Genomic DNA, 13,922 nt, shown 5'->3' on the forward strand with positions numbered 1-13,922 from the left:
ATAAATCTGTCCAGAATATTTTTTGCTAAATCTATTCTTACTTTGAACAATTTGCCTTCAGAGTATGCTGAATGAAAAGCAAAATTATATCCTTTGCTATATACTTTATATTACATACTGCCCCCAAACTATAATTAAATCTTAGCAGAATAATAAACTAGTTATCTTTAGTGGCCAGTTCCTGGATTTTTTTTTTTTTTTAACACCCTGATTCCTGGTGTTACTAACTTAAATGCCAGAGAAAAATCTCTTCCCTTTTAAATATACCACAATGTTTTAAAAGTAAATGAGACATAATCAAGACTCAGAGTTTAGTTATTTCAAATACCCAAGGCATTCCAGCCAGAGAAAATACAGAATCTATGCTGTATTAAACCAAAGATGTAGAACAGAAACATAAGAAATTTCCAAGTTAACTTTTATAAAATAAACAAAGAAATCATGTAAGATTTGAAAGGAGTAGACAAAAAGGTGTGTTAACATCTAAACGTCTAGTGAATTGCTAAATGTTTAAAGATTGAAGTGGAATAGAAATTTTGCAAAGTGTTTGAAATTGTCACTCTAATGAGTAGTGATAAAGTACTGACCCTAAAATACTAATTGCTAATAGGACTCTAAACTACAAAAACACCTTACAATCTCTCTTTGTATAAATTACAATCTAAGAGATGAGGAACATCATAATGAAATAAGGGAAAATGTGGTTAAGTTCAAGAATAAAAGGTCCAAGTGCCATGACAGAATGCAAAGAAAGATTATATTTGATAGTAGAAGAGCAAATTTCATGGAAATAATAGTACTTGAGATGGGCCTTACTATATATAGTAGAAGTTTAAAAGATCAAGATGGAGAGAAGAATATTCCAAATGGTGAAACATGTTCAGCAAGAGTGGGTAGAATGTGGCAACAATGAATTGTCCAGACTGGATAAAATATAAGTAAAAGAATAACAGAAAATGAGGGAGATATGTACATGAAAACTGCTAAGATAATCAAGCTGATTTTAAACAGGGAGAGGAAATTTGAAAATGAAAAATGTATTTAAAAGTACATGCTGCCTATTAAATAAGTGTATCATAAAATATTACTTAAGGAAAGAAAAACCTTTATTTTGAAGTCCTGATTTCATAAAATTTCACTCTGTAACAAGATAGTCATTAGGAAAAATATTTTTTACTGTGTATGACAAAAACCTTTACTAGAAATTACAGTCACATATTGCTTAATGACAGGGATACATTCTGAGAAACGCATCACTGAGCTATTTTGTCCTTATTGCAAACACCACATAGTATATTTGCACAAATCTACAAGGCAGAGCAGAGCAGAGCCTACTTATTGATCATAGACCGCAATGTGTACAGCATGTTACTACTGTAGGCAACTGCAATATAATGAAGTATTTTTGTATTTAAACATAGAAAACATACAATGAAAATACTAGATGATAGAAGTTTTCCCTTTATAATCTTTTGGGATCATAATCATATATGTGATCTGTCACTAACAAAATTTCATTAACAAATTTAACGAAAACTTAGCTAATAGATACTCTTTTGCCTTCAGATCTTAGAATATTAAGTGGAAAAAAACCTAAGTGGTAAGAAATTCAAACAGGAAGCCTTATTAAAATAATCAGATAGTATGCAAATAGAGAAGAGTAGGTATAAACAACTATCACATGCTTCCTTACCAGTTACAAGTTATTACAAATTTAAGACTGTCATTTGTTTTCTAAAATAGCAATCTTTTGTATTTTACACTCAGACTTTATCAGAGTGACAATTTCAAGCAGTTTGCAAAATTTCTATTCCACTTCAATCTTCAAAACACACTAAATATATTAAATGTTTGTTTAGATTTTGCTATATCTGTTTAGCTATAATTCATTACTCTCCCTTTACTATAAAACTCATTCCCCTATATACTATTTTATCTACTCATTTTAAAAAGAAGCAAACGTACTTTTTTACATTTTGAAATGTTTTGTTCTTTCTCCCCACTTTTTTTCCTTCTTTTATCATTGACCTTGGAAACTCTTGAAGCAGTTAAAGTAATTGAAGTTGGAGTATGTTGAAATGCAGTGTATAATTCCACAGGAACTTCATCACCACTCTCAGTTGCACTGGTATCACCATCTTCAAATGCAAAATGAAATTATTGGACATTTAATACTTCTATTTCAAAGAGTAAAAGAGCATTCCACATGACACAGTATTATCTCTGTTTTTCTAAAGAATAAACATTTTTTAATTTCTTTATTCATCTCACTCATAAGAAGATGGTACATTTAAATACAAACTACAAATGTCATTTCTTACACATTAAACTACAAAGGATCCAAAAGTCTGACAACAAAACTCTGGTTGTGTGAATGAGGAAAGAAACAGGCATTACCATACATTAGCAGTGGCAATTCAAAAATTCCCTATGGAGAGGAATTTAGCCACACCTTGAAAAACTAAATACACTAAATACACTGGGACTTCTATTTCTAGGGATCTAGCCAAAAAAAAGGGGGGTTTAAAAACAAAAATAATGAAAAAGAACCAAAATGTCCATCAAGGAGGAACTGCTAAATAAACTGTGATTATTCAAAAGCAGTTGTACTGGTTTTAACCCAAAAATATTTTAAACCAAAATGAAAGCATGGCAAATCTTATATAGAATTTAGGAAATTGTCTTTAAAAATGAAGGAGGGGCTGGGGATATAGCTTAGTTGGTAGAATGCTTGTCTCGCATGCACAAAGCCCTGGGTTCAATTCCCCACAACACACATACACACACACACACACACACACACACACACACGCACGTGCGCAAAGAGATTCTAGTTCACATGATAAACTAATGGATCGCCATCTCTCTGAAGAACAAATATGTTTCCTTAAATCAATATACAAAATCTATAAGCCATAAAAAAGAATATTTAAAATCTATACCTGAGGTTGTAAATAATATATACAACAAAAATTCATCAATAGGGTATTTATATCTAACTAAAACCATACAAGTCATTTATTTTCTCTATCACACTAAACTTAAATTTTTTACGCACCTGACATATTTTCCCTTTTCCGGCGTTGTAGTAGCACCGCCCTCTCTTTATCCAAATTCCTACATTAAAATTTTAACATAATTATTGATCAGATTTTCATAAACCTACATATGAAGCAGAATTTTTTTAATGTTTTTAGTAAAAGATCAACAATACAAAATACATGCAACTTCTCTTGCCTTTCAGTTTAGATATGATCTAATATTAAAGCAGTAAAGGCCAATTAACTGACTGTTTCATTCTATTTAAAAAATACTATTTTACCTAGGAAAGGAGCACAATTTATTTCAAATTCAATATTCAGTGCAATTAAAAAAAACTGAAAAAACACCCATAATGTTAACAATGTAATTAAAATCACAAATTAAACTTAAGTTTATGATACTGAATTAGTTATCTACTGCACATTACCATATGCCTTAAATTATCTGCACTCTTGAAATAACACTAAACGTTTTACAAAACATGTCATAAACTTTCAACAGCTTTTGTCCTTGACCTATATCATCCATGGGAATTAGTATTTTTCCCCCAACTTTTTCATTGTATATACTTATTAGTGTAGAGACCAAATAATAAGATTATTTTAAACGAAAGAATAAGGGCTGTGGACTGAAATGTCTATAACTCAGTAACAGACTTGCCTTAATGTCTACCAGGACACATAATTATTATCTTAGCATTATACATAACAATTCTACTTATCATAGAATGATAAGCAGATCTCTTTCAACTGCTTATCAGTTGCCCTCTTATTGGTCAGTTTTTAACCTACTCTTACTGAATTCATCAACAGACACTTATTCCATCAAAAGCTAGTAACTATCATAAAATAAAACAAAAACATAGAAAAGTCTCACTCACAATGAGAGAAATACAGCTATACTGAGATTACAATTTCTCAACTGTGAAAAAATCCAAGTCTGTCAAATACTCTATTGTAGACTTGAGAAAACAGGCATTACTGAGGGAATTCAAAACTGCATAGCTCTCACCAGAGGGGAATTTGGCAACAGCTGGCAAAATTTTATATACATTTACTCTTTTAAAAGTACAATCCCACTTTGATTTGCAATAACAAAAGCCTGAAAATAAATGTCTTCCCAGAAGGAGCTGGTTGAATAAATCATAGTACTTAAGTCTGTCCAGAAGCTAGATAGTAGTATAGAAAAATACACTATATGAAGTGATCTTTTAGCACATTTTTTTGGTACTGGGGATTGAACCCAGAGGTGCTTAACCACTGAGCAACATCCCCAGCCCTTCAGCATATTATTTTTTTTAAGAGGAAAAAAAAAAAAGAAATGTAAGGACTTTGTGTAATATGCTTCTGTTTATGTAAGGGGGAAAAATGCAAATATATAGGTACATATCTACATGTAAGAAAACAAGTAATGGAGGAAAAAATCAATTTTTAAAAATAGTTACTTCTGGTGTAGAAGGAGCAAGGATAGAAGTTAGACTTACTGGAATATATCTTGTTTTATATATTTGAATTTAGAATGATAGAAGCACATCTTACATAATTATAAAGTATATAATTATAAGAGTAAATAAAAATTTTAAAACAAGTTTAAAAAAATAACTGGATTACTCATACATTTCTGGTAAGAACGTAAAATTAGATAGCCATTATGAAAAACAGTGTGAAAAGTTCTTATAAAACTAAACATGTAAACTATTATGTATGTGTAAACAAACAACTGTGTACACACATACACACACACCCCACATACATCCCACACACAAAAAAGGAATGAAACAGTAACACATGTAACAAATTGGATATCTCTTCAGGGAATTCAGCTGAATGAAAAAGCCAATTCTAAAAGGTCACAAACTATGTTATTTCATTTTTGGAACATTCTTAAAATGACAAAAATGATAGAAATGGAGATTATATATTATTACAGATTAGTGGGTGCCAAAGGTCAGAGTTGGGAGGGGTGGAGTAGAAATGATTATAAAGCAGCATAAGGGAACCTTGCAGTAATGGAAATGCTCTGAACTTGACTCCATGACTGCATCAATGTCAAAATACTAATTATAATTTTCAATTAACAGTTTCACAAGATATTACCAATAGGGAAACTATGTAAGTATACACAAGATTTCTGCATTATTTTCCAACTATATGTGATATCACCAATAACTGAAAACTAAACAGAAAAATAGAACTAATAATCTAAACTTAAGTATGCATAAATTGGGTTGTAATGACACACTGAAATTCTTTCAAAGGATTTTAAATACAATAAATGGACCCTACCCTCTTTAAGAACTATGCCCTATGAGGAAAAAAGTTTTATGTAATCTCACTAATGGTGCTAGTGTTGGTATTACTTTTGAGATTCTTGTATTCTTTTGTAGGACATTAAACAATTAAGTAATCATGTGATATTCTAATTATATTATTCCTGTGTTGTTGAAAACTGATAAAAGGACATATGTATAAACAATATAAAACATTAAATAAAAAATTGTATTCCTAAATTTAAACTGTAATTTTAACTATAAACTCTTGTATTTTATCTTTAAAGTAAAAATAACAGGCAAAACATAATTGTTGATAATTACTGAAGCAAGGTGGGGGAAATGAGCTCATTATACTACTTAAGTTTTATATAGGTCTAAATATCCATAAAGAAAGAAAGAAATGGGGTTAAGAAGAAAACCATATATTACAAACAGGAGTCATAACAGACCTATTAAATTCTGTATGTAATCAAAGAAGTGTTATTTCAGTGAAAAAAGAAACCAACACGATAAAGTAAAATCCCTATAAAGTAAACTATACATCATATGGTAAATGACAAGATTCTTCCTCATTTTAGAGATGTGGGGATATAAAAATAATAATAAACAGAAGAAATGAAAATGTTCTCAAAAATCAGTAAAATACAATTATTAATTCTTTAATGTAGAATTCATAAATAAATTTCTGTTATTTTGCTCAGTGAAATTACTGGTAATCTTACCATGTATGTGCAACTTACCTAGGCTGACAACGTTCACATAGATAGGTATCAGGAATATGCTGTCTATCAATCCCCATGCAATCAATATGTTGCCAAACACTTAAAAAAAGGAAAACATATAAAATGTTAAAACCATCCTTAAATTAAGATTTTATATTCTATTTAAACCACCACTTAAGCAGTGCCTACTTTGAGTTTAGCATTCTAAAAGGTGCTAGGAGGAATTCACAGAAGTGTATCCTCACAGAAAATTTTGAGATGCAAAAACAAGAGGGCAAAATAGGATATAAAAAATAAATTTCTAAAGCAAATACAATTTTAAAATGCTAAAGGTAAAGATTATGTATGTTATTAGAAATTACAATGTGGAGATGTCCACACTAATTGAAGTTCATGGGGAAAGCACTATAGAGGATAATGGGTGTGAAAATAATCTCATTTTGGCAAATAGGAAGAAAAGGTGTCATTGTTGTATTTATCAATAAACAGATACAAGGAGAAGGTGGCCAGATGGTAGCCAATATAAATGAAGAGAATTATTCATTTTGTGAAATCAGAGGAGGGGTTAAAAGTGAATTAATGAAGTACAGTCAGATTATATAGGACTTGGAATACTGGGATGTATGCAAATTTCTTCTGTCAACATTTAACAATTTCAGTGGCATATAGTATTAGTACAAAGTAGCTAAGAAAATGGAAGTAAAAAGACAAACTAGAGGCTTTCCCAACATTCCAGATTTAAGCTTTAAAAGGACAGAATTAGAATAATGGCAAAGAAAAAGAAATCAAAGAACCCAAGAGGCATTCATTGGGGGAGAGAAATTAAACCTAATTATTTTCAATGAAATGTATGGACCAGCCTTCAGCAAACTTCTCAATTTGTTATTATTATTTTATTGCCAAATTTTCAATTATCTGAAATAATGTATATGTTTGTTTGCAAAAATAGTCTTAGCTATTCTTTACATAATAATTAGCTACTTCTAATATAAAAGTAATAAACTAACTGCTTATTTTGTTGTTCTTAACTAAGAATGTTAAGACAAGAACTAGTAGATTTTGGAGGTATGTAATAGAATATATGTTTATAAAAGAAGTGAAAAAGAAATGCAGGGCAAGACAGGTATAGTGCTGTACACCTGTAATCCCAGCAACCAGGAGGCTAAGGCAGGAAGATTACAAATTCCAGGCTAGCCTCAGCACTTTAGCAAAAACTTCAGCAACTTAATGAGACCCTGTCTCAAAAAATAAAAAGGGCTGGGAATGTAGCTTCATAGCAAAGCACCATTGGGTTCAATCCCCTATACGCAAAGAAAGAAAAAGGAAAAATAAGCAGTCAAATGATAATGAAGGTTAGAAAAATAGATGACATTAAATTTGAGGGCTAAATAATGATGCTATCCAGAAGAAACAAAGATAGAAAATGAATAAATGAACAGAGTTCTAGATGTCAGGGTTGAAAGCAATGATAATGGGTGCAGGAATATTGAAAAAACATAAAGAGGCAACATAAAAAAAAGAATAAAGGGAAAAGATTTAAAAAGATTAAGCCTTGGGATGGGGTTGTAGCTCAGTGGTAGAGAGCTCTTGCCCAGCATGTGTGAGGCACTGTGTTTGATCCTTAGCACCATATGAAAATAAAACAAAATAAAGATATTGTGTCTATCTACAACTAAAAAAAAAAAAAATTAAATAAAAAAGATTTGGGGTATAATCTGTAGGACATCAAAAAAGAAAAAAAAAAGTGAGAGAGAGATATTAAGCTGTATGGTACATTACAGATTGAGCAATAAAGAGCAAAGAGAGAGAAGAAAAATAGAGAGCTGTCACTGAGAAGCAAATACCTTGAATAATCCAAACACTGTAAAGTGGTCCTTCAAGAACATGTAGATGAGGCTGGGGTTGTGGCTCAATGGTAGAGCACTTGCCTAGCACATGTGAGGCATTGAGTTCAATCCCCAGCACCACATAAAAAGCTAAAGGTATTGTGTCCATCTACAACTAAAAATATTTTAAGAAAAGAATGTGTAGATGGATATAAAAAAAAATTCTAAGAACAATTTCACCACTCTCTAATAGACATAACTGCATATCATACATAGATCACTGTAACTGGATCAAAAGAAAAACACTGCTGAGTATACATTAATATAAAAACAATGCCACATGGTGGTTCGTAATTTATCACAGTGGGTCAGTTAAAGAGAAAATGACTGGTTACAATAAGAATTGACAATAATATAAGAAAAACAATATGTCATTTTTTATATTTTCAATTTACCTCCTGAATAAATTTACTGATGTCAGTGCTCATGGTAATGATGTGTACAATATACAATGGGAATTTATTTTTAAATCTGAATAGGTACCACATTTTTATTACTAAAAAGTATTCATATTACAACCTTTCAGAAATACAATACCAATTTCACATTCTACATATTAATTTACCATTTGGGGGCAAAAATAAACTGAGCTTTTTAAAATATTACCTTTAACTGCAAGTTTATATTAATAATATGCAACTCCAAATCACTTAACTTACTGAGTGGGAACATTTTATAAATAATGCAAACTAATTTGTATTAGGGTCTAGGATGCATCTTTATATATGGATATAAGCCATGCTACTTCAAATCAAGTAAGCCATAAGGAGCAAACTCAGGAAATCCTATAAAGCTACCAAACTTTCTTGCCTTCTATTGCCTAAATTCTCTCTACTCCCTACCCTATGTAGGGGATGGACTCAATAACTTTTAAGGCTGAAATCCTACTGTTCCCTCTCCATCCTCCCAAAGTCCCTCCCACAAAAAATAAATAAATAAATAACCCAAGTGAAACAAAACCCCACTTTCTGTCCCAATCACACCTTCTCTAGGGGAGGAGGCCTTTCTTGGTGGTTGAATCAGGGTTGGGGGAGGGGAGACTGTGGTTCTGGTACAAGAAGACTCCAGAGTGCTGCAAGGTTCAAGTCAAAAGGAGGTGAGAGAGTCAGGTCAAATAAACATCAATCAAAATGTTTAATTCCCCCAAAATGGAAAATCACAGTTGACTACACAGCACAAATAATTGCAAAGGAAACTCAAAGGACATAATTTCTCTCTTTGTCTTATCTACTCCTCTAAGTACTTGTATTGCTACTGAACTAAGGGAAAAGAGATGATCCTATATAAATATAATTCAGAACTGATTATCTATTACTCAATTTACAATAGGGATTTCTCATAGATTGGGAGACAGCTTTTGTTGACATGAGCTTTTTCTAAGAACAAAATGAACCGCATCAATAATAGTAGAATTCCAACTTTAAAAAATGTAATCATAAATTCCTTCAAAAGTGGTTCTAGTCATCTCTTCCAAATTGACAAAGGTTAGGAGCATTCAAAAAATAATAATGTTGTGAAATATTTTACCTGCATTTGTCACAACAGATCATGTATCCATCATCATGTGTAAAACCACATATGCACCTGGTTACATCAGTACCATAACTTCCATCCTCAGATGTGCTGATGGTAGTAGCACTGGAAGTTTCATCAAAATTAGGAGTGGTAAATATGCCTACTTCATTTTTGCTAATAAGAACTGATGGAGGAGGGGAAGCTGGAGGTGTTGGAGGAGGACGAGCACCATAATTATGGTCCTGGATAATGGAACACAAAAATAAAATGATATTATTTCATTTCAACAATATGCCCTAAGAAATTTAAACAAAATTTAACCCTTAATTTTATAACTCAAAAGAGATGTGAAACTGGCTCAACTCTTCCTGAATACCATTAAAAAAATAACTTGATTAAGCAATATATTAAAACAGTGGTAAGTGAATATAGCTATCTACAAGGTTGGGGAGATCATCTTCACATCAATGTCACCCTGACCCCCAAATCAAAAGACATCATAATAGTCCTCTGGTCACACAGCTTTACCTTCAAGATGAAAGCAGGTGCAGGACATGAGAATAAAGGTCAAAAAAATAAAAAATTTCCAAGAATACAGAAACTAAGAATAATAGAAACAACAGAAGATACACTAACTCTAATTATATAACATAGGGTTTTTAAAAATTTGGTAATCTTTACTTTGGTCCAAGTAATAAAATTTCTCACAATTGTACCTTCATAATACCACAAATGCATCCAGTTCTGAAACTGGATCTAATCTCTGGCTCTTATTAGGTATGCATTACTGAATAAATTAACTTAGAGAAGGTTTCACTTTCTCAGATAAAAAATAGGGATGCAAACCAGATATCAAGAGGTTCTTTTTGAGGATTAAATGAGACACTGTATGTACAAATGCTTAGCATAAAGCCTGGCACATAACAAGTGCTCAACAAATGAAAACTACATATATTAACATGTAAATTACTATATAATTTAGAATTAACAGCAAATAACACAATATAACCTTACTCATGGGAAAGAAATGTAACCTAAAGTACTAATAGCATAATTGCAAAATAATAATATTAAAATCTTTAGGAAGATTACTCTTATAAAACTACATAGTATATATCTATATTCTTTAGATGATATGAAACAAATGTGCATTTAAAATATTCCATTTTAAGGCGCTGAGGATGTGGCTCAAGCAGTAGCGAGCTTGCCTGGTATGCGCAGGGCGCGGGGTTCAATCCTCAACATCACATAAAAATAAAAAATAAAGACATTGTGTCCACCTAAAACTAAAAAAAAAAATATTAAAAAAAACAAATAAAATAAAATATTCCATTTTAAGCATAAGACCACACCATTTTCTTTCAACCTCTAAATTTTAGAAATTTTCTTCCAGAGAAATGTTTGACACTTACCGCATAGGGCAAACCAATGTAACTGTGTGAATGATGTGAGCTGCTGGTATATAACTGGTGGGGATAACTGTTGGATTTCTCAACTACCACAGGGCTAGCTTCTACGGATTCTGGTCTGGGGAAAAAAAAAAAGTTTCATTAATGAGAATCCCATTCTTTTTCTTTTTTTTCCCCCTTCTTTGAATTAATTTTAAATGATAAATAATACTTAAACATTGGCAATACAAATAAAATGTCTATAAAGTAAGTAGATATCTTGTGGATAAGATACATCGTATGTATATTCCGTGTCATAACAAAACTTTTATTTAAGTAAAATAAATTTCCTACTTCAAGTTCAAATATGCTTTTCCTATCATTAAAAAAGTTTACTATAGTCAGGCATAATGGCACATGCCTCTAATCACAGCTACTCAGGAGGATTACAAATTCAAAGCCAGCCTCAGCAACTTAGCGAAACCCTGTCTCAAAATTTTGGCCAGGCAGGCCTGGTTTCTAACATCCGTAATCTCAGCAACTCAGGAAGCTGAGGCAGGAGCATTGAAGTTCAAGGCCAGCCTCAGCTACTTAATGAGGCCAAAGGAAGATAGAAAGATAGTAATTTCTATAAAAAGAGCTGGGGATGTGAGTTAGTGGTAAAGCACTCCTGAGTTACATTACATCCCTGGTACCAAAAAAGAAATAAATTTTTAAAAATTGGAAAAATAAAGGTGGGTGGGCGTAGGGCTGGCTCAGTGGTAAGCACACTTGAGTTTAACCCCCAGCATCCTCCCCACCAAAAAAATTACTAAAAACCAAATATTATTATTACTATATCCACTGGCAGTTAGGTGTAGTGGTATGGTACACATCTATATCCCAGCTATTCAGGCGTCTGAGGCAAACAGATCTCAAGTTCAAGGCCAGCTTGGGTGACTTACTGACTTGTCTCAAAATAAAAAATAAAAAGGGCTGGGGATATAGCTGAGTGGTAAAGTGACCCTGGGTAGCAAAACACATACACATAGAGTGACAGTGGGAACAACTAAGCATATGGGTGGAGAGAAGTGGTGGGAATAATTTAAGCGTTACTAAGCACATATTAAATCTATACAGACCTTGACCTGAATGTGAAGTGTTTCAATATGCTAAAAACTATGTACATTTTCAGTATGCTGAGACATAATTGAGCACATCAGGAATATTAGGAAGTTAGGAAACCTCACAATGAACCCGGATTTATAGAAGAAAAAACATGAGCAGCAGCCTGCATCAGATGATCTGTAGTTTTAGCCTGGTAACAGTTTAGTGATAGTGACTTATCAACTAATGATAAAACTGGGAATAACAACTCCCAACTGTTGTTTACTTGTAAGGTCCCTGGCCTTAGTATTTTACATACATCCCTTTCCTGTCTTCATTACTCATGCAAAATCTCCTAAGCCCTTCGTTGGCTAATTTCTGCTGATGAATGTGGGAGTTAATCTATGTCTTAAATTAATCTCTCCTCATATATACAAACTGTTTATGTGCCCATATTTTATAATACTATATCTACTATAAACTGTTTCTGTGTCCATATTTTATAATACTTTGTCTACTACTTGACATGATTTTTTCATGATAATCCTTATACTACTACTTATTCACAACTGTTCCTTAGAATTCAGTACTATTTGCACTATTTATAGTAACTTAATGGTCACAAGATCAACAGCATAAAAAAGAATTTGTATAATCGACTGTTTAATATACTGTTCCTGTTTTAAAAAGTTTCAATTTTGATCTAAGTAGCTGCTGTTGTGAGACCCAATGTGCCAGAAAGAGGCACAAACTGAGGTTATTCAATGGTACAGAAGATTACAAAAAGAAGAGTCTCCAATATTTTCTGAATACTTTTTTAGACTAATTCTACTCTAATATCTATACTGTTAAATCTCTTAGTTTCAAAATGAATACCTGCTAATCAATATACGTGTGTGTGTGTGTGTGTGTATTGGGATTTAACCCAGGGAGGCTTTACTGCACACTTACATCCCCAGCCCTTTAAATTTTTGAGACTGAGTCTCAGTTAAATGGCTTAAGGCCTCATATTGCTAAGGCTGGTCTAGAACTTGACATCCTACTGCCTCAGCCTCCCCAGTTGCTAGGATTACTGTTATGGGACACCACACTCAATTACTACTATGAAATTTAAATATAGAAGTACATAAGAAAAGACTACCTGATCCCCAAACATTTCCACATTGATACTGCCATGTATCCCCCTCTAAATATTTCTATCCATAAATACCTATGTAATTTTTGTTTTTGAAAACTAGGACTATATGAACAAATTGCTTTAAATGACAATATGCATCTACCTACCTTATTCTTGGTAATAATTGCTTATTTCATGATATGAATGAACTACAACTTAACAACTATCCTAACAAATTATTTCCATTTCTTACAGTTAAAACTATCACTGCACTTGTACACTTCCTTCATATATCTTTTCTGCATATATAGTATTTAAACAACATAAATCCCTGGAGGCACAATGCTGAACAAAAAAGGGTAAATGCACATAAAACTGATACACATTGCCAAGCTGCCTTTGATTACTTCAACTGTGTCCTTTAAAAACTATACAGAAGTTGGGCATGGTGGTGCTTGCCTACAGCTATGCAGAAGGTTCAGGCAAGAGGATCCCAAGTTCAAAGCCAGCCTGGCAATTTATTGAGATCTTATCTCAAAATAAAATAAAAAAGGCTGGGAAGTTGGGCACGGTGATGCACACCTGTAATCCTAGCAGCTTAGGAGGCTGAAGAAGAAGGCTCAAAAGTTCAAACCCAGCCTCAGGGGGCTAGGGTTGTGGCTCAGTGGTAGAGCACTTGCCTAGCATGTGTGAGACACTGGGTTCGATTCTCAGCACCACATAAAAATAAATAAATAAATGAAGGCTCATCCACAACTAAAAATATATATATTAAAAAAAATAAAGCCTCAGCAACTTGAGACCCATAAATAAATAAATGAATGAATGAATGAATAAGGGCTGGGGATACAGCTCATTGATGGAGAGCTTGCCTAGAATGTATGGAGGTCCTTG

At 32.5% G+C, this 13,922-nt stretch overlaps 1 protein-coding gene across 7 annotated transcripts in view; it reads right to left on the reverse strand.

Moving 5' to 3' along the window:
• The window catches only part of Kmt2e (lysine methyltransferase 2E (inactive)), a 91,115-nt gene that overhangs the window by 30,055 nt on the left and 47,138 nt on the right, over positions 1–13,922 (reverse strand). For all 7 annotated transcript variants that reach the window (XM_048786151.1, XM_048786153.1, XM_015488371.2 and 4 more), the window contains 5 exons: positions 10,850–10,964; positions 9,450–9,679; positions 6,055–6,135; positions 3,059–3,117; positions 1,966–2,138 (listed from right to left, as the gene is read on the reverse strand). In XM_048786151.1, the coding sequence (XP_048642108.1) occupies positions 1,966–2,138; positions 3,059–3,117; positions 6,055–6,135; positions 9,450–9,679; positions 10,850–10,964 (658 nt within the window). The remainder of the gene's footprint in view (positions 1–1,965; positions 2,139–3,058; positions 3,118–6,054; positions 6,136–9,449; positions 9,680–10,849; positions 10,965–13,922) is intronic.

This window comes from Marmota marmota, unplaced genomic scaffold (genome assembly GCF_001458135.2).
Source record: "Marmota marmota marmota unplaced genomic scaffold, marMar, whole genome shotgun sequence".
NCBI classification, from domain to species: domain Eukaryota; kingdom Metazoa; phylum Chordata; class Mammalia; order Rodentia; family Sciuridae; genus Marmota; species Marmota marmota.